The following is a 21,156-nucleotide window of genomic DNA, read 5'->3' as shown; positions in this document are numbered from 1 at the left end:
CATAGCGACCACATCGTATCGATTACGAAAAATTTGGCGCCAAGTGTTCGATTTCAGTTGCCCCTTTCCCTTCCCTAGTCGTTGTTGTGGTGCATCCGAATCTGCAAACATTGGTTGCTCGAATTTCTCGAATGTGCGTACGCGCAAGGTCGACCAAAAAATCCGGTTACTTACAATCCGCGTTACGCAATCCACCATCTCGTCTACCGCTCACGTTCCAATACCTCAACCGATCCACATCGAGATACGGGAACATACACTACTATAATTCAAACTGTATCGGATCCCCGTGGACAGTATCTTTTATCGTTCTGAATTTTTTCGTTAAACCACTTCTGCTGCGGAGGCGGATATCGAACGTGTCTCAACTTAATCGTATCCTATTCTGCTTTCAGAATGTCAACGAAACCCCATTCCTAGAAGCGCCAGAGCGAGTAGAAACGAAGCGGTATTGGAATTCGAGTGTCCCGAGGAATTTGGATATTACCCTCATCCTCGTGACTGTACGCAATACTATGTTTGCGTGTTTGGCGGTGCTTTGCTCGAATCCTGCACAGGGGGATTAATGTACAGGCAAGTATAATCCTCGAAAGTTATCCTAATGCGTCGAACTTTACAAAAAAAAAAACTTATTTAATTACAGCAATTTCATTAATTTTATCTTTAGTTGTTCTAACAGGAGCTATTACTATAATGATTTTGCGGTTAATTATTATTATTAATTAAATTAATTATATTGTTTCTACAACAGGATATATAATCCCAGTTTTTAGCTTAATTAACTAAACTTAACTATAACTCAATTTAATTAAATGATTAGAATTAGAATTCTATATTTTGACTTCTTTCTTCGCGTAGAATCGCCCCCTTTCCGCTTGTACCATCAGTTACCAACCACCCTGTATAATCCCAGTTTTTAGCTTAATTAACTAAACTTAACTATAACTCAATTTAATTAAATGATTAGAGGGGTTATAATATATAATTCTTGTCCTACTGTCGAGCCAACATTTTTTCTCATTGTAAAATACAGCCGCGGAACGTTTCTTCGAATCAGCTGATAATTGATCGAGAGGACACGTGCAAACGGGTGAACAAACGGATTGCGAGCAAAAACGTGGAAACGATTCTCGTACACGATCAACTAATACGGGTAGAAATTGGTAGCGCGGTAAATTGAAACTCGAGCGAATAATACGAGGAGTCGGATCAAAAGCGAAATGCGGTATTGTCGTCCAGATATAGACAAGTCTAATGGATATACTCTCCCGTATTCCCAGGACTCGTGTATTACGAGATTCCGTGGAGATTTCTATTTCTTGTCCGTTTCCAGACCTGAACAGAATGCTTCTCAAGCCTCAGAACGTCCACCAACAAGCTGCACTACTCGTGGAATTAAACATTTTCGATAACACTAAATGCGCTATACTCTGTTGTTCGAACTAAGATTTCAACCATCTAAAATCGCCTGTTGGCGGCTACGTTTCATATACTTTTAACAAATATCTCGATATCGAATAAAAGAATTTTGTTTACGCGAGATGGTTCGCGTGACGTAGAGTCGGTAATCGAAGAAACTTGTTTCCCGGTCGAATCACCATGTTTGATGGGAAAAGTCACGTCGTACGTCAAAATGATGCTTTATAGTGGGCGAATAGTATAAAAGTTAACAAATTACCGCAGCAATCACCGAACTTCTGCCTGTATCGTTAAGGGTAATACTAAGTAATTTACTTGAACCCTCGAAAGGTACTACCTGGAGTTGGTAGTATATTGGTATATTGTCAGGAGCATAAAGGTATATTGTCAGGAGTAGTAAATCTGTCACAAAACTTGCTTAACCTAAAGTAAACCGAGCTCGATGTGAATGCCATGCCTCATTCAGGATAATGGTTAATTTACCTGAAACCTATAGCGTAAAACGACCCTCGAATATTTCTACGAGATGAAAATTTTGTAAAGAAGGTTTCGTGCTATTCTAACACAGTTATCATAGGTATACCAACCCTGCTATTTTTTGCCAAAACGATGATCATAAAACGATTAGCGAAATACAACAATCGATATTGAAGAAACTTGTGTTGCTTTCTTTTTACAGTCACGAGTTGCAGACATGCGATTGGCCACGTAACGTAGGTTGCCCCGAAGGCGGATCTCCCAGTAAGGAAGCCGAAGAAGATCCGTTATTGGAAAGGTGAGCTTTCAACGCTATTACGTGTCGCTTGTAACTATTACACACGTGGGTTACCATACCAATTTATTTATCAGTTTTCGACTGTTCGATTGTCTTTGCTTGTCTTCCCTTTGCTATTCGATGCGAACGATTAGTCAAGAACAGGCTGCGACCAGGCCGACCTGTTTGAACGGTCTTTGGAGAACAAAATCCTCTCTCGATCGATCTATAATACCGGACGTCCGTCGATTGCGTGACGATTCAGCTTTGACGGTGATTGCCAAAGAACTTCACTCGTGTTCGCTGTTGATGTGGAAAGAGGAAAAGCCGCACGGAGTGAGAGTTCGAAGGACGAGGAAACGAAATGGGAAGGGCGTAGCGATCGAGACAGAAACGTATCGTCGAAACGATCCGGTCGTATTTTTCCAGTTGTCGAAACTGTTGCGGAATTACGAGTTGATCAGCGATCTGACTGCATGCGAGAAAACAGTACCTTGAGAAAATAGAAGCAATGACGTCAAGAATCGAACAATAAACGTCGATCGATCGCGATTAATCCGATTACGATTTCCTCTGCCTCCCTATTTATCGCTAAAATTACAATTCAGGTCTGCCATGCTTTGTCAGACCGGTTGCCACGTATGAGACTTCCTATTATCTTTGCTTTCCCTCCACTTTTACAATACTACGCTACTTTATTCTTCTAGAATTCTTTGGATCTCGATCAAAAGAACCGTCAAAACGGCTACGCGTTAATTCTCCCGTCCATTGAAACTCGTTGCCGAAAGGATTAAGCGGAAACCCAGTGAATTTGTTGTATAACCGAGCGCTAGCCTACAATGAACTCCCACTCTCTCCGGCTGTTTCTCGCGGAGAGCACTACACCTCGGAACCGGGTACGACTTCCCTTGTGCGAGCAAAAGTTAGGCAACAAGCGGTCGCCGGTCGCTCATTAACGTATTGTGCACGAGTAATCGGGGAAAGAAGCGATTTCCCAACCTGTGCCCCACTTCTTTTCATCTCGCCGTGTCTGATCAACGTCCTTGCCATTCCTGGCAACGTGTTTTGGTATCGAAACTGGTTCGATCGGCACGCCCGGCCGATGAGACGTTACGATCGATCCGTTTCGATCGATGAATCGATCCGCTCGGATTGGTCCGGCTACGAGCGCGTTCTTTTATCGCAATGAATTTTCGTTTAAGCTAACACGGTCAACTTGGTTTTATTTCCTCCGGCGTGCCGTGTTCGACACGGAACTTTGCGAAATCTCAGAGGTCGAGAAAAACCCACCCAACCCAACGGCTGCAATGATCGTTAAAGGCCGTCAATTAACCGTGACGCAATCGTTTCTCTTGAATCGCGCAGATCGGCAAAGATCGAGACCCTTCAGGAGCAACAACGGCCGCAGCAGCAAATCCGAGAACAACAGCAAATCCGAGAACAACAACAGATCCGAGAACAGCAGCAGATCCGAGAACAGCAACAGATCCGAGAACAGCAGCAGATCCGAGAACAGCAACAGATCCGAGAACAGCAGCAACAACACAGACGTGAACAGCAACAGCGTCCCGTTCAGAGACAACCGATTCCTATCACGACAACGCCGTCTCCCGTACCCCAAATCACCGAAAAGCAGATTCGACAGAGGCAACAGGCCAGGAACTATCACGAGGACGAGTACGAGCCAGCGTCGGAGGTAGAGAGCGATAGGCAGCAACGAGTCTACAGAGGACAACCCTCGACGATTGGCCAAGTTCAGCGGGATAGAGATGGTCTCCGAAGAAACGTGATTTCGGTGAGTTCCTTTAGTCGCTATAGTATATATGTATATATATCGATGGAAAGATTTAAAAAAAAAATTTTTTTTTTAAATTTTATTCTATATTTTCGACTTCTTTTTTCGCGTAGAATCACCCCCTTTCCGCTTGTACCACCAGTTACCAACCACCCTGTATATTAGCTTTTTTAAGTGTTCTAACGAAGCTACAATAAATTGAGTAATTCCTCGCTTTCTTCTACTTCAGAAATAGCATGATTAAGTATCGGTTTGCCATTTGTCTGGAACGTTTGGCAAGATAACTGTAAATCAATCAGAGATAAACGTAGGCCGGTCGATTGGAACTGCCCGACTCGATCGGCCAAACAAGAAAGTCTACATAGCGTAAAAACGGGGACACAGAAGACTCGTGTTCGTACAATATAAATTTCTCTGCTATTTTCGAGCTCTGAATCTATTCGTACGCGTTGCGTAGGAAATAACTTTCGTAAGAAATGAATTCTTCGCGCAATCGTTGCCACGCGGGCGCCAAATCAATTAGCGTGGTTGAAAGCAAGATAAATTCGACGAGAAATAAAAAACAAGCGAGGCGGGAATTAATTTCTCAATTAATGTCCCGCAGGAAAGGGAAAAGGAGAGTCTGGTGAGCACGCGTGCCCAAACGGAAGCCCATTACAGGTACGTAAAATCTGCTTTGAAATCGGACCGAGCAGCCCTGCCGCGGCGCGCGCTACGACCTTTTTACTCGATTTCTCTTTCGCCGTGGGCTCCTTTAATTCTACCGGTGGCTGCTTCGCCTTTACGTAACGTCGATTCGACGTTCCTTTTTTCCAACTTCCAACACCGATTATCTCACGAAACGGCTCTAGCTGCCAGTGATCGTTTAAGATAACTCTCTCCGTTGATAAGTACCCCTCTAAAGAGAACGTTCCAGAATGTTAATCCTGTTTAACGTGGCACAGGACGCAAGTACCATCCTCCGAGTCGCCGAGAGTCGCCAAGATCTTGGCGTCCACCGTTGCCCCGGTCATCTCCAAATCGTACTACAACGATCCGGACCAGAGTTATCCTTATTATACCATTTACGATGACGACGTGTCCATTTACAAAGATGACGGTAAGATAATTGTTTACGTAAACCGACTCGTGACTCGTTTATCCAATCGAAATGCTAGAAGTCGTCCGTGATCGCGAACGCGTCGATGAAACCATCCGGAATAATATGAATTGGATAAAAGTAATCGATGGTATTTCCCGGTTAGATTACAACCAATATACCGTGAATCAATCAGTGCCCGTTCAACCGAGTGTCAAGATCAGCGAGGTAAACACGAAACAATACCAAAAGCCAAAGAAGGTCGCGGTGAATGAAGCGGACAAATACAACCTGAACCAGGACGTTACGGCGCAGGATTACGATATCTACGAGAATCAGGTAGAATGGAAAGCGTCTAATTGCTCATTTAGAAACGAATTGGGTGCAAATCGCGAATCATTATTGTGTCGTTTTTCTGTTTGCCATGTGCCGGATGTACGTCCAGGCTCAGCTTAACAAGAACAAGTTCCGAATTACCGAAAACCAGTCGTTCAGGTGAGAAATCTTTTATTAATTAAGACGGAACCTTTGATAGTTTTATGTAAAATACTCATCGATGTCTGCTAAACCTTCAAACTCTCTCCTTGAGCGTGAAGCGAGAAAGAAACTACCGTCGCCTTGAGCTTTCATCGATGTCTCTTTGCTATTCTTTTAAATTACGTTTCTTAGGAATTGAAGATGATATCGGCACATCCGTGCAACGCTCGCTGACTCTTACCGCTGACTGATATTCCGTGAAATCAAGCGAAAATCGTGCTTACGTAAACGCGCCAAGTTATCGGTTTAAGGAGCGTTAAAAATAGTAGTCGGCGCAGACAAACGCGCGCAACCTGCTAGACACCCGTCCAGCTGGTCTAGATGACTTGCTGTTTCTAAAAGTCCATTTCAAGCTGAATTTCCTTTTTCTCGCCTGTTCTATCGGATGCTTTAATCGCTATATTTTTGTATTTCATTTATATAAATCTCATTCTAATTCGAACGACGTAAAGTCAACGACAGGCAGAAGAACAAAGAGAAACTTTACACAATTGGTCATGGTTAATAACATAGAAAAATTGGATAAACGATCCGTCTCAGCAGTGCCGTCTGCGGTCCTTCACCGCAGAAAGCGTCGATGGGATCACGAGGAGAATCGTTGCTCGGTTTCTCGTCAGTTTATTAATTAATCGTCGCGTGTGCACAGACCGAACGTGCTCAGCCACCCTGTCGTTCACGTGACGACTCCAAATGCCATCGTAGACACGTTTATCCCGTTAACAACGACCACGCAGCCTCCGACAACTACCAGCAGGCCTTACACAGTCAATGCACCCAGGTAGAGTATCCACATACTCATTATCGGTCGTCGTCGACTAGTTTTTTCCCGAATTATGCAACCAGAGAGGACTGAGATCGCAAGGATCACCGCGCACAGCTTGATAGTATTCCGACAAATCGATAGTGACGAATGCGACATTATTTCTCGCTTTCTTCGAATGTCGAGAGGCATACGGGATTCCCCCGTCCTTTCGTAAAGGTTTCGATAAAAACCCGGCGGTGTTTATTCAGCGGGGACTCGTTCCATGATCGAAGATCATTACGCGATATTACTCAGCGCGAAAATATAAAACGTGAACGCTGATTGAGTGCAATGCGTAAGTACGCTCGTACATGTTCACTTTCATTATATACTCGCGTCCAAGAGTTCGTGAAAGTGGTGGTAAAACTATCGTAAGCGAGATCGAAGACGTTGAATACCGTAATATACTTAGGATTATTTCTCGTGAGAGTAACACGTTCAGTCACGTCCAAATTTTTCGATAATGTAACAACGAATTACGACGCGTTTCGATCAGCATCTTCGATGTTCGTTCCGTTTCTGCTTGAACCGATTCTTTGGATTTCTGCACGGCGAAAGAACGGCCTTGCAGCGTCTCCATCGACCAAGACCCGATTTCGCCGGTCTCTGTATTCCGCTAAACGAAGCATTCGCTTTCTCTCCCGACAGTCGAACATTTTCCTTTTGTGCACTACCGGAAACATCACCGATTTTTTCATTTTCTTTTCCTTTGTCTCTCTCTCTCTCTCTCTTTCTCGCGTGCGACTCCTCCTCGCGTTTTACCTCGATTTCTATCACGCCTCCGTTTTCTTCAATCCTTTTCTGTGTTTTTCTTCCAGCCGAGGTCGCCCACAGCAGGTCCACCGTGGCACGGCACCACCGTAAGTCGAGATTCTTCGCACGATATTTCGCTCTTCTGCGTATTCGAGAAACTAGCTCTAGTTCCGATTAGTCGACAAATTATCAGGTTCTTTCGCGCAACGTTAACATCGTAGAGGTTGATTACGAGAATGATCGTTGCAACGAAAACGAGCATCCGACCCGGGATGTCGAAAATCACGAGATCCACTAGCGTCGCGTCGCCTCTCGGTGTCTTTTCTCGTTGCCGACGAGGTGAACGAACGTGACTGTATCGAATTAATGCAGTTAGAAAGTTAATTGCGTGTAAGCTGCACAGCTGTCGCTAATAAAGTTACTAAACGATTATCCGCCTCTAACGGATACCATCGGCCACCGGGAAAAGTAAAAACGAAAGAATAGAAACGGCAAGAGAGATAAATCAATTTTTGATCGATGGATCACGAACGTTGTCGTTGACAGAATGGTGAAATCACGTTGCACGAAAGGAAACAATAGCTAGCTTCAGCGAACTGCGGAACGCGACCTTTTTTCGCCATTGATTCTCTGAAATCGATAATTCTGCGTTTCAGGCGATCGCGACCAACCTTGAAACCGTCCACCGAGATCGTATCGAAAGCGCAGGAGTTCATCGACATTTACAGGTATCCACCGACGAGGCCAGCGCCGATTTATCCGACTCCTCAGGTCGACAAACCAGCGGCAAAGTGTCGCAAGGACGTCTGCTTGCTTCCTGATTGCAGCTGCGGCGGCGCGGACATTCCAGGTATGCGAGCACACGCAAATTATTTCCTTATCCGTTCGACGCTCGATACGGAGCAGGGGAAAACGACCGGTGCGGTTCGCGTCGAGGAGACTCGCATACACAGCTAAACACGCGGAAAAGTCGAATCGATATCATCGAAGTTGGAACGATACAACGTGGGTAGCCAGTAGCCAATGACGCAAGCGTCCGTACGCCATGAATGTTAAGTTTAGCCGATCGGTTTAGCAGCCACCGTGACTTTCTCCGGTTCTAACGTTACACATAACCGTTCCATGGGCCGCTCGAAAGTGAAACAGATCCGCCTAGCCGCTTGCAATTTCGCACGTGCGCGTAAGACTGTTCGAAATCGAAAGCTCCCGCGTGATTTGAATCCGAATTAGGCATTCACGTTTCAAAAGTATCTATATCGACGCTGAAAGCGTCGAGGTATCATCTTATAGGCGTTATGTCAAAAGAGAACTATCCATATATATTAAATTAAAGCGCGTGGCATGAACGAAACGCGTCGAGTCGCGGTAATAATATTTGGCCGCAGGCGAGCGATACGTAAGCGATTAAAACAGCCTAGCTAGCTGTACATGCGTCTAGAGTGGATTGTGCAACCGCATACCTCGCATAAATCATCCGGAAGAATCTGCCAGAGTCGGGTGTCTCTGCTTATGTTTCGTTTCTAATTAAGCAATGGATCAACCGCGCTTCTTTATCCAACGAGATTTCGTTTTTCTGATAAGCGTTGCGTGTCACATGGATTCGGTCGCGGTAAATTCCACCGATGCACGAGGATATCTCGCGATCTCTCTTAGAAGTGGACAACGAATGAAAATCGCGCAACGTACGATACATGTGTGTAATGTCGTGTACTTAGGTGGAATCCCAGTCGAACAGACGCCGCAGATCGTTCTGCTGACGTTCGACGATGCCGTGAACGATCTGAACAAACCGTTGTACAGCGATCTATTCGAAAATGAGCGTAAGAATCCGAACGGCTGTCCGATCACGGCCACCTTCTATGTTTCGCACGAGTGGACCGATTATAGCCAGGTGCAAAATCTTTACGCGGACGGCCACGAAATGGCATCGCACACTGTCTCGTAAGTTAAACGGAAAGAAAAAGTAGCCGCAGCTTTTTTTCGCTCTGACTACGTACACGGGACGGGCGAGGTTACGAATGTCGCGCTTCTACGCTAATTCGTTGCTCGCGTAATACATGGTTCATCGAACGTCATTGCCTACGTCACTCTTCCACTAACGTTCTCCCGCTAGACTTTACAGACTTCAGAGTCTACTAGTCGCCTATATATCTGCGCTGGTTCCAAAAAAAAAAAAAAAAAAAAAAAAACACTCTGGAACGCTTCGTTTCTTCGACGATCCTCTAATTTCGTGCAAACGAAACCGGGATAATTCGTATCGGAGTAGACGATGCGCGGAAAAGAAAAGCAACATCCCGACTGCAGGGAAGAAACAACAACCAGCTAATCTGAAAGTAAGATTTCGTATTCTCGACCGACGTGTTATTTCAGGCCTGAGAATAGGATAGATAGGAAAGAAAGTGGAGTCGATAGTATCGTCGCGCGATGTCCTCCAACGCGTTGTTTGGAAAGAAGTAGACGACTTATTTCATTGACGCGCATCGGAGCGTTTCGTAGAAAGAAGCGATAGCTTCTCTCCGTGCACAGGCACAGATACGATGCCGTGTTTCCGGAACAAATTGCTCCGCTCCCATTGCGAATGCCGCGTTACGCTCGGGCCAGGCAATTAGAGGATTGTCGGGGATCGCGATAAAACGTAAATTGCGACGCACGGCTGGTGAAATGAGCGTGATCGGAGATGAACGGTGACACGGGTCGCGAAGCAGTTTCACCAGCTGTGCACCGCACCTGTGCCGTGTACTAATGACGCACACTAACCGCAACTTTTCTTTCTTTTCTCTCTTCGCTCTCTTCTTTCTTTCTCACTCTTTCTATTCGCATCACTCAATCATCCCTCGCATTCCCATCACGCAACGACACCCGAACCGATCGCAACACTCGTCGACGTACATTCACGCACACGACATTGCCGTTTCTTCGACAAATTACGGAAATACAAACAATCGGCGTACACGTTCCCACACGATAAAACACGTCCACGTTTCCGATCGTCCTTCCCCTTCACCTTGCCCTTTCCCCTCCGATCCGGAACAACGATCCCCGAAATAGGTGACTACCTTCCGGAGGAAATACCGCAAATCGTTCTGCTGACGTTCGACGATTCCGTGAACGATTTGAATAAGGGTCTCTACAGCGACCTGTTCGAGAAAGGACGAAAAAATCCAAACGGCTGTCCCATCTCGGCCACGTTCTACGTCTCCCACGAGTGGACCGACTACAGCCAAGTCCAAAATCTCTATGCCGGTGGTCATGAGATTGCCTCCCACACGGTTTCGTAAGTATTCTCGATAGGGAAGAAGAATCAATGAACAAAAACGTTGCAAGCGATCTTTTGCCGTTTTCTACCTTTTTCTTATCGGTAGAGTTCCCTTCGAATTGAAAATCTTTTATACGATCTTGATCGTTGTATTCGTCTATCGATATCAAAAAGATCGACACGTTACACGATATCCGAAGCAACTACGTAATTGACTGTATTTCATAAGATAACACCGCGAATCGCTGCTCGATCGATCGAGTTAACGAGATACCGTGTGTTACATCGTCGTCTGTTGTTGATCATTAATCACGTGTTCATTACCATCGAGCAATCGGGGCGCTTCAGCGATTCTAGCAATTGTCGGGCATCGCAGTCGTTCACGCTCAGCCTGTATGTACCGCCGATCAATTAGTAACCAATGCCAGCTTGATTAGTCCGTTCGAGCGAGACACAATCGCTTATTCGGATAGAAGACGCCGCTTTCGCACCTCGCTATGGGTCAGGATGCAAGAACGGATCAAGAACCGGTTTCGAACGCGTCGTAAAACATTGCACGGGTATCGATGGAAAGCGACACTCGCAAAGGGTTCTCGAATCATTTTCGCATGATCGCGTCCGTAACTTGGAAGCGAGCAAACGATTACCGGTCGATCGATTTTCTTGGATCGTGGCTCTGCGAACGCATGTCTTTTTTACCATCGGATGACCAATAGACTGATTAATTCTAAAACTAGGCACAGTTTCGGTGAGCAGTTCTCTCAGCGAAAATGGGCGCGAGAAGTTGCTGGACAGCGAGAAATTCTCTCAGCCTACGGAGGCGTCAAACTGGAAGATGTCAGGGGAATGAGGGCGCCGTTCCTATCGGTAACCCTTCGTTCTTAAAAGGATAAGAATGAAGAATATAACGCACTCGATAACGACGTTTTTAATCCTAACGAAACAGGTCGGCGGAAACAACATGTTCAAAATGTTGTGGGACACGAACTTCACGTACGATTCCTCCATGCCGATATACGAGAATCGACCCCCGAGTTGGCCGTACACTTTGGACTACAAGCTGTTCCACGATTGCATGATTCCTCCGTGCCCCACCAGATCTTATCCAGGCTTGTGGGAAGTTCCTATGGTGATGTGGCAGGATCTAAACGGAGGTAGATGCTCGATGGGAGACGCGTGCAGCAACCCACCGACTGCTGACGGTGTTTACAAGATGCTCATCAAGAACTTCGAGAGACATTACACGACCAACAGGTCGGTCTCGCGAATTACTACTCGGTTATCGATCGAATATACAGTTACCCTAATTGTAAGAAGAAATTACCTTTCAGAGCGCCATTTGGGCTATTCTATCACGCCGCCTGGTTCACGCAGCCCCATCACAAGGAGGGCTTCATTTCGTTCCTAGATACCATAGTCGCTATGGACGACGTGTGGATCGTGACGAACTGGCAGGCAATTCAATGGGTCAGAAATCCTACACCGCTGCCGCTGTTACACACCTTCGAACCCTTCGGATGTAACTACCCGGTATACATAAATCTTCTTCCATTATTTAATAGGCGAAAGCTGCTTCGGCCGTTCGACTCTGGAAGATGGCTCGAAGAAGCTTTGAAAAAATGATCCACGCATAAATCTTCGGCTTAATTTATTTCATGTACGCCGTAGGACCGGCCGAAGAAGTGTAACAATCCAAAGGTCTGCAATCTGTGGCATAAGAGCGGAGTGAGGTACATGAAGACTTGCCAGACGTGTCCGGACATCTATCCATGGACGGGCAAGACCGGAATACGAAGCAGTCGTATCGACAACGACGTCGAAGCGCACGAATGAACGAAAAGAGAATCGGTGTTCCGTGCGATCGAGGCCCACCCAGCCGAAGAAGAGTAGCAGCGCCAACGGAGGAGATGAGACGTTTTTACACCGATTCGATTAATATCCCGTCCTTGTTTCTCCACTAGCCACGTCCTACGAAACATATCCCAGGTCGAGTACGCCAACGAAATCGACTCGAAATCACGCCACTACCACCTCTTCTCTCCCTCTTTTCATCGAAAATGGACAAATCGCGAAGGAACTAGCGTCACGCGGTGGGTCTTCGATAACATACACGAAGAAACGTGTCGTTCGACTCATATTGAGGCATTCGTTTCGCGAAACGAGTCATTCTGTTCGACGCGGCGAACGAGCGCACGATGGCCGAACGTTTCGAGTCTCTATATTCCGATCGGCAAACGTACAAAAATTCTAGCCACGCCATACAACGTGTGCCTGTCGTATATTATATTAATGTACGTCGGTTGTATTTAAGCGATTTGAGATAACTCGATTAGGCCGTATTAATTGATCCTAGTTTTGTTCGACGAATAGTAAGATCGATACAGTGTCTTTTTGCATATCGTTGCAATCAAGGCACTTTAATTAAGTAATTAACTAACGTATCGCATCAACATTTGTAATTCATTCGATTAATTAGCCGTGATCGTAAGTCAAATAAAGTTTCTTTACAGCGTTGTGCCAGAAAATGGAATCGTGGAAATCGAAAAATCGGTCGATACTTTACGCTGAAATCGAGGCATCGACCGATTCGCGGTTATCTTCTTACCGCGTTGTCGTTCCTTCCATTTTCTTGCTTTATCATCTTCTCTCTTTCACTCTTCGTCCTCTTCCCGCTCGCTGATTCTTTTTTCTCGTTTAGCTCGAAGCTTGTATCCTTGGCGTACTCGGCCTAAATCCGATAGATGAATTAATTAATTACAAAGTATATTGTCGTGGATGTGCAAACGCAAACAAAAACTGGAATCGTCATCGGTCGCGAGAGGTTTCCTAAAATCGACCTGGAGGTTCAGCACGCGCGGAGATCGCCTTGCGGACGAGAGAAACGAACCGAGAGTAACCGAGTGTTCACCTTAAACGAAGTATCGTGTATACGAGGGGATCGTCGTGTATACCTTTTAGAACCTGAAACTGTAATACGCCTTTAATCAATAAACATTTCGCTACAATTCCTACCTCTATTTCCTTGCTGCATCGTCTTCGTAGTCGCGTACCAGAATACATTAGGAATTGACCATTAAAAACTAGAATATGGAGGTGGAAACGGGTACAATATGGTGGACCAAGCGCTCACACTGAACGAGTGAATCTCCTCCCAACGGATTCCGTCCATGCTACCTACGTGTTCCACCCAATACTGCGCCATACTGTTATAATTACTCTCCTCCCAAGTCTACGACATGCATTCGATCTACGATACCATGGAAATGATCCAACAATTATTAATTACCCTTTTGTTCTGTTCGATCCAAGCTTGAACCAATTTGTTCTCCTGAGAGGAAGCGAATTTGCACGCCTTTACGAGGATTGATCGAGACCGTAGTTTTCGAGCACACAGCAGTTCCATGTAAGATTGTAATAAGTACAAGAATGGTTTGACGAATGGTGCGGATAGAGACTGGTTACGAAGGAACTTGATAATCGTTTTGGCGTTCTCCAGTCGATTAAACAGATCGCTCGATCGTCGGATGTGAATTTGACGCTTCAGTATTAACAAATAACACTCGAGTGTCTGCGATGAATGGCCGAGAAGTTATTATTTTACATACAATCGTATACTTTTCTAATTAATTCTTTCTAACCTTGAAGCAGTTGCATATTTTCTGAAAGTTATTATGCGTGACCTGAGTTTTTAACTCAACCACGTCTTCCACGAACGTAGACGTCACTATTACGTTCCTAAAAAAAAATTATTTGGTAAAGTAAATGTTGTGATCGAGTCTCGCGAGTACTCACATTCTCAATTGCCAGATAGCTAGACAATTTGTCAGACGCAACACACTCTCTGGATCCCGTAAGGCACAAGTGTTGGATCTGAAAGCTGAGAAACATGAAAGAAAATCTCAGCGAAGATTCTTATGGAGAAATTCTTACCTACAACGTTTCTATAGAAATTATAACAAGTTTCGTATGTTTCCAAGATCATGGCAGCGTCTAACAAAAATTCCATGCACAGAGCATAGTACCATATGATAGCAGAATAATCTACGTCCCTGTGAGAGAGATGATACAATTCGTACAACAAATCGACAGCTTCGTATATCTTCTTCGTCCAAACCTGGTATAATGTTCCCGCGATTAAAGTACAAAAGATTCACGATGCTACGTTAAAAAAAGCCTTACCATAGCTTCTATCAGCGACGGTAGTATAGCAAGCTTCATCTTATTCAAGCGCAAACAATTACATATTTTACAGATATTTATTCCAACCTCGATACTTTCCACCAGCTTGCCCTGTAATATTCTTTCATCAACGAATAAATTATTAACGTTTGTTCTTTATTACGAAGAATTAAGATATTTTAAACCTATTGAATTACCTGGTTTCGAATATTGCCTGATAGATCCGAGCCACCAATATCATTTCTTCGGGTTTCTTCCAAACAAGCTTCTCTTTAATCATTGATAATATCGGTATCTCCAGGGACTTTATCATGCATGGTTCTTGGAGCTGTCGAAAAGTTTGCACAGCGGATACATAAATCTCTCCTTTCTCCAAGAAGCCGTCGGGGCTTCCGAACGCCATTCGAAGACTCTGCAAAGTGGTAAATTCCGCCATTTTCATTTCGTTCTGCAGCTGAAATTTCATCAATCACGTCATACGTATATTCCGATTAAAGATTTAAAATTGTTTTGTGGATCGCAAATGTCTCGAACCATCGAAGCCATGGACAACCGTTGCAGAGCGATAGCGTGCTCTACCTTCTCAGCAACCTCCTTCTCGGAGTTTTTATTTACGGTATGACTGGGAATACCTAGCATCTTATACCGCACTTTTTCTAACGCAGTATTGTAACAGATTGCTTTGGCGCTCTGCGGTAGTTCGCCATTCAACAGCACAGCGTCGGTATAAAATTTCTTCGCTTGAGAATAATTTCCGCAGGCAACGTAAGCATCCCCTGAGCAACAACCGCGTTCCAAGAACTGTATTTCTACTAAATATCGCCTTGTAATATCGTACAATAACTAGGAGACTTTACCCATTAAAATTAAGTATTTTTTTTTGTCAATAGCTTGATCTATAGCATCAACTTTCGACTTTTCCTTGATCTCTGCGATATCGAAATTAGTGATCATGGTCGCGAGAAATTTGATTGCAGAGAGAGGCTGCCCGGTTTGGATTAAACCTGCGCTATAGTTCAACATAAACGTGACAAATTTCTCAGGATCGTCTGAAAAATATATTTCTGTAATAATTATACTATCCGCTGTTATAACAACTACACCGTTAGGGGAAATGTGAAACGTTACCAGACCGTAAAATGTGATGATGCAACTTCCAGAAGACGTAATCGATCACTTCAATACATCTGCAATTACGATAATCAATGTAGCTAAATTGCTCCAAACGGCTGTCCCATGAATCCTCTAATACGGTATCCAAAGTAGCAGATCGACTCGTTCTTTTTATTAAACTAGGTGCATCGCCGTTCTTGTTCGTGTCTCGGCTTTCTGTATGATCTATCGAAAATAAGTAGAGTCAGATGCAAGTACATACATGTGTTTAAAGTTTGATACGATTTCAGTATATACATGTATTCACCATCGGTTTCGTCAGTATATGTTGGCAGAATGGAAATCCTGCGAATACTCGCAGTCTCACGTTTCTTATCGTTGTTAGTATCGTCAACAAAAATTGTACTTCGTCTAGTATCTAATCTATCGTGTCGAGTGTGGAACGTTTTTCTTCTCTGTGCCGTTACATTTAGTTCCTGTGACACTTCCTTATGCTTGGAAACAATCAACGAAAAATTCGAGTGTCATTTTAGATTACGAGTGCTGGCTTTTATCTTTTAGATGCTTACGATCGCGTCGAACTCGTCCTTCGAGGTCGTTATTAAAAATTTGCCTCCGCCACAGGTATTACACTTTGAAGTTTCCTTTTCAAGTTCGTCTACAACCTTCGAGTGGTAGTCTTGCTTTTCGTGTGGCGCGAGCACATCGTAAAAAAATTTGCGAAACGAGGCTATTGTGAACTTCAACATTTTACAGTAAGCGTACGAAGGCAACGTTTCCTTGACAAATATAGCTGGAACAGAATGTCATTATCACGATCCAGAATTATCCAGAATGATCCTGAATGATCGGTATGTGTCGAATCAACCAACGGGTCGCTTGACATTCGCAGATCACCAAATGATGCATGTTGCTGAACGTTTTCTGTTTTTTGAATATGTGATACAATGACTCTGTCGAGTGATAGAATTTTCTCTGGACCATAGCGCACTCCAAAATCCTTAATTTGATCATCTGTGCTACGGCTAAAGTAATCAGGAAGAATATGGTAATTGCGAAATTTGTTTGCAATAATTGATACTTCCTTTTTGTATGTATATCGGTGTAGCGTCAACCATCACGTGGTCCAACATACTGCGTAGAAAAATATCACCCAAAGTTGCCGCACACTTGATGAAATTTTGCTCGTAGAAGTTCATTCTGTTATAGATATCGACTCTCAAGCCTAACGACGTTACGATGTTCGTTTAAAATATCTTATATTAAATTGGAGCATATGAAAACGTAATTCGAATAATAGACAAAACCCCAAGTCACCTATAACGTCTCGGTTGGATTCAACGAAACCTCTCGTCTGCTTCGACGATATACATACGTTCAACGCGCTCATCTGCGTCCAGTGTAGCGGTGGTGCCAACTCTTCAGGCGTCAAATATGCTGGGATCTTTGACAATAGCGATTGATCCGGGAAAACGAGATTATAGCGAGCCGCTTCCATAGGCGATATCGTGACAACCTCCAGCGAATTAACTTGTATAGCTGACATCAAGAACGCTTCACACCAGCAAATCATATTTTTACTACGTTGCTGAAGAATTCTAAACGAATCAAGCGATCGATACACCGTACGACGTTTCGATAGAAAGGGACTAGGCTGAATTTACCTGTCGAGAGCGTCTGGAATCGCAATAACGTTCAAAAATTGGCAAGCAAACGCTGTCAAATATTTCGGCTCTAATCCGTCCAGTATTCTGTTCATCAGTCTCTTATCTTGATAAATGCCAGATTCGACTTGAGATAAATTATCCGAAGAAGTAGGTTCCATCATCGTCATGCCTACAACCACGCGGTTATTATTCAAAGTAGAGGATAAAAATTGCCAGGAAAGAAGATCCATGTATTGCACGTCGTCCAGGAGGATGCACAAGCAACCAATGACCTGAATTGAAATTTAACTCCATATAATAACATTTATAGACCGTTTTCTCAAAATAATCATTTGCCACGTTATAACCTCGTTTAATATATCTTCAAAGATCTCGGTTGCTTTTTTGTGACGCTGCCAATCGGTATCCTCGCAATATTTCTTCGATAGAGGAAACTGTACTCTCATGATGGGATTCAGGTAACAGAAATCCTCTGGGTCCAGTACTTTGGACAGCGTGTACGATAGAACTTTTTCACGATCCTCGATGGTCGAGCAATCTTCAGCTTCGAAAAGCTAGATGCGCGAGAAAGAACGAAAAACTTGTCGTACTTTCGGCAAACACAGATGAAAGGAAATTCTGAAATTCTTGAATTTACTTGCAGAAGCACATGGTACAGTACAGCGTAAGCTTTCTCCGAATACGATGGATGCAAAGAAAGTTGAACAAGCTTTATTTGTCTGTTTCGAACAATCGTGACAAAAGCGTCGAGAATCCTCGATTTGCCAGATCTCTCACAGCCCTATGCGATTAATAAATATGAAATTTCTGATTTTAATTGCACATACCGAAATTTGTACGTTTCGACCAGAACTTCGATAAGCAATCCGGAATAAACACGTTCTGCCACTCCGATGTCATCTAGAATATCCTTGAAGTATTCTATTTCATTATATCGGCCAAGAATGGGATAAACATACTCCAAGCTCGACAGTAATTCGGTTTTCCTGGAACTAGAATGGATTTAAGTAGACACCAAAACAACGTTATGGAACGTGTAATTAACGATCAAGGGCATAATTACGACGGATCTTTAGCCGAGAATTCGTAAACGTGACATTTTCCAAACTTTCTCAATATCTTTATACCTTGCGAAAGAAATTTTTCCTTGGGCAGATCACTGTTTAGAACGGTGTCGTAGTCGCAACATATCTACGATAAATATTTTTGTAAATTTTACAAAGGAATTTTCAGAACGAATTGTTAAAAACTTAGAAGACGAACCGTATCGAATGAAACAATCGCCAAAGAAATCGCTTTCTGGACAGGCGTACCAAAAATCATGTACTGTCTTCTAACGGCATGACCTATTACTCCGCAGAATGCTATACCTGTTAAATACGCAATAATGTAAAATCTGAAATTGAAAAATTCGACATTTAACATTCAAAAGATCACCGGTCGAGATGCCAATCAGAACCGTTTTGATACCAGAAACGCGTTTTACTTCTTTTATTATTTGAAGCGAGGTCAATAACGCGTTCTTTGCATTATTCTTCTCGCTTCCTCTTTCTTTCTCTTCCTCGCTATTATGATATCCTTTCATTCCGTATATGATATAAAACGATATATCCTTTTCGCATAAATTCACCATGTACGGGCATCCAAAATATCCTTCGATTACACTGCAACAAAAGATCAAGGCATTCGTCACTTCCAGCGATTGCACAGAACAATTTCAATTCCAATGAATCTATTCCAACGGAGATACTTTTGAATAATTTCGAACAGTTGGTCCGCCAGAGAAATCAACTCGTACACAGTACACTCACTGGGAACCATATTGATACAGACCACGGTAACTTGTCTCAATTCCGTTAAATATTTCAACGATTCTTCGTCTTTGATCTGAGAACAGAATTTTGTTATGCAATCGGTTTTTCATTTCACGAGAAATTACGAAACTTACGATCTCTAGGACCTCTCTGAATATGTAACTTTTCAAGTATATGCCGATACGTCTTCGCAACGCGTCGACTACTGAGACTCTGGCTGTGAAAAATTATCATTATCGTTAATTCTTTCATTTCTGTATTAATTTGCTACTAAATCGGGACGATTTACTCTGAAAGTGTATAACATCAATGTCGGGATCGACGGTTACTTCGGAGACGAGTGACGTTTCCGATAACACCTGAGACAAATTGGGATGACCATTCAACGATAAGTTATCCACTGGTGCGCTGCTTTTTCTCGATGGTTCCGACGGCGGTCCAACCACTTTAATAATCTATCACATACCGACAATCGATGATATATCGATATTTAAAAAGATAGTCTTCGATCTTCGAAATTATTCGAAATTAAGTTATTCGCACCTTAATGTTCCTGGCGTCTTTGATAACGTACTCATACTGGCTGGGTGAGCAATGTTCCCAAGCACTGGAGGACAATACAAGATCGCCTGGTAAACTGATCCTTTTCGCGTGCTTCAGATCCTCGACTGGCTTGCCAGCAATTACAAAGTGTCTGGCTCTGTCGTCGCCGATTATCGAAAACGTCAAGCTTCCCGTGGAGATTACGATATTCACTATGAACGTCAAGATCGATACATTACTACGACTCGCGTCTTACTTAACTATGCGCACCTAAACGGGATTATCTTACCTTTCGAGACAAAATCTTCACTCTTCGTGTGAGCAACGGCATCCTGGATTCGTTGAGCGGATAAAATCGCGTGATGCACCATTTTTGAAACGAATTCATCTCTGTTTACCTTCCACATGACTAGCAGAGCATCGTCTACGTGCAACGACGATTTTTGAAAAGATTTGTTTTCTTATTACCAATGGAAATCGATAGACGTACGAGAGAATTTCAACACGTCTCCGTGAGTGAGGTACACTTCTTCGATTATAATCTCTATGTAACGGTTCAGAAGAGAGAACAGAGCATAGCTACCGCCATTTTCACCACTGATGTATTTTCTATAGAGGCCGACAAATTGCGTCATGCTGATCATCGCCATGACCGCGGTAAATTTACGGAAATTCTTCTTGGATAAGTCGCTCTCGTATATTAACTCATCAGGAACGAATGTCGCCATTATTCGAGTGCAATTGTCGTCTCGGTGAGCGTTTAATACCTAATTATTTTGTTCGAACGTCATACGTGGATACGAAATTAAATGTAAAAAGAGAAAAAGATTAACCTCTCGCAAACTGGTACTCTCTTCTTTGTATATCGGTCCGATGACGTCTGGCGTCCACGCAGTTTCCACGTAATCGCAATACAACATTACTATACTCTTTAATTAAATCTAAGTACGAACGATACGGAAATCGAAATATATTTTTAATTCACTCGGAATCGCTCGATTACACTTCGTAAAGAATTATAATTCGATCATCATTTGTTTCGATACGATATAGGTCGAAAGGATTGGTAGGTTACATCCGCGCGTGAAGAGTTCTAAAAGTGAAGGATTTCTCCAAGCTTGCACCATTCACGGAAGTAGAAAGAACGGAACATTAAGGATATTAACAAATACATTTTTTATATAAATTATCTATTTTATTATGTTATTAATTAATACAGAAGGGAATGTCAGAATTTTGTATCACATAAAATATGATATCACAAATACAAAGAAAAGTAATATGTATGTAATAATACCAGAATGAGAATAGTTAAACACAAAATAATTATATGGTTGCATTTCGCGATACCTTTTACTTTAAAAAATAAACAAAAAAACAGCGTAATGCTTAGTCAAAAAAGAACTAAATAAACCTATATATTTACCCATTTGCATCCGTAAATAG

The 21,156-nt window shown here is 43.2% G+C and overlaps 3 protein-coding genes across 7 annotated transcripts in view; 1 reads left to right on the top strand and 2 right to left on the bottom strand.

Annotated features, from left to right (window-relative positions):
* Nucleotides 1-13,399, top strand: part of LOC117214191 — a 41,406-nt gene extending 28,007 nt beyond the window's left edge. For 2 of the 5 annotated variants that reach the window (XM_033460073.1, XM_033460069.1), the window contains 15 exons: nt 396-573; nt 2,099-2,194; nt 3,539-3,968; nt 4,573-4,628; nt 4,913-5,067; nt 5,213-5,385; nt 5,492-5,541; nt 6,230-6,361; nt 7,204-7,245; nt 7,795-7,988; nt 10,187-10,412; nt 11,132-11,261; nt 11,341-11,648; nt 11,726-11,924; nt 12,063-12,227. In XM_033460073.1, coding sequence (XP_033315964.1) covers nt 566-573; nt 2,099-2,194; nt 3,539-3,968; nt 4,573-4,628; nt 4,913-5,067; nt 5,213-5,385; nt 5,492-5,541; nt 6,230-6,361; nt 7,204-7,245; nt 7,795-7,988; nt 10,187-10,412; nt 11,132-11,261; nt 11,341-11,648; nt 11,726-11,924; nt 12,063-12,227 — 2,364 coding nt within the window. In that variant the 5' untranslated portion in view covers nt 396-565. Of the gene's footprint in view, nt 1-395; nt 574-2,098; nt 2,195-3,538; nt 3,969-4,572; nt 4,629-4,912; nt 5,068-5,212; nt 5,386-5,491; nt 5,542-6,229; nt 6,362-7,203; nt 7,246-7,794; nt 7,989-8,853; nt 9,080-10,186; nt 10,413-11,131; nt 11,262-11,340; nt 11,649-11,725; nt 11,925-12,062 lie in introns of all 5 variants that reach the window. The other 3 variants (XM_033460070.1, XM_033460071.1, XM_033460072.1) reach the window with 3 other exon arrangements.
* Nucleotides 12,880-19,478, bottom strand: LOC117214330 (adenylate cyclase type 10-like). The gene is given in 23 exon segments (XM_033460342.1): nt 12,880-13,122; nt 13,407-13,623; nt 13,681-13,962; nt 14,033-14,129; nt 14,187-14,271; nt 14,325-14,508; nt 14,574-14,694; nt 14,771-15,027; nt 15,108-15,349; nt 15,431-15,622; nt 15,702-15,911; nt 15,994-16,180; nt 16,256-16,489; nt 16,724-16,911; nt 17,004-17,284; nt 17,351-17,625; nt 17,701-17,907; nt 17,991-18,345; nt 18,417-18,544; nt 18,617-18,723; nt 18,791-19,017; nt 19,104-19,240; nt 19,302-19,478. Coding segments are annotated over 21 exon segments (4,086 nt in total). The 5' UTR covers nt 19,175-19,240; nt 19,302-19,478; the 3' UTR covers nt 12,880-13,122; nt 13,407-13,467.
* Nucleotides 19,479-20,174: 696 nt separating this feature from the next.
* Nucleotides 20,175-20,630, bottom strand: LOC117214193. The gene is made up of 2 exons (XM_033460076.1): nt 20,544-20,630; nt 20,175-20,477 (listed from the first exon to the last, which is right to left on the bottom strand). The coding sequence occupies exons 1-2, from the start codon at nt 20,628-20,630 to the stop codon at nt 20,175-20,177; spliced, it is 390 nt and encodes a 129-aa protein (XP_033315967.1).
* Between the last annotated feature and the right edge of the window lie 526 nt (nt 20,631-21,156).

Source organism: Bombus bifarius, unplaced genomic scaffold, assembly GCF_011952205.1.
Source record: "Bombus bifarius isolate JDL3187 unplaced genomic scaffold, Bbif_JDL3187 scf7180000009200, whole genome shotgun sequence".
Classification (NCBI taxonomy): Eukaryota; Metazoa; Arthropoda; class Insecta; order Hymenoptera; family Apidae; genus Bombus; species Bombus bifarius.
Note: the sequence above shows the minus strand (reverse complement) of the source record. Positions and strands in the feature narration are given on the sequence as shown.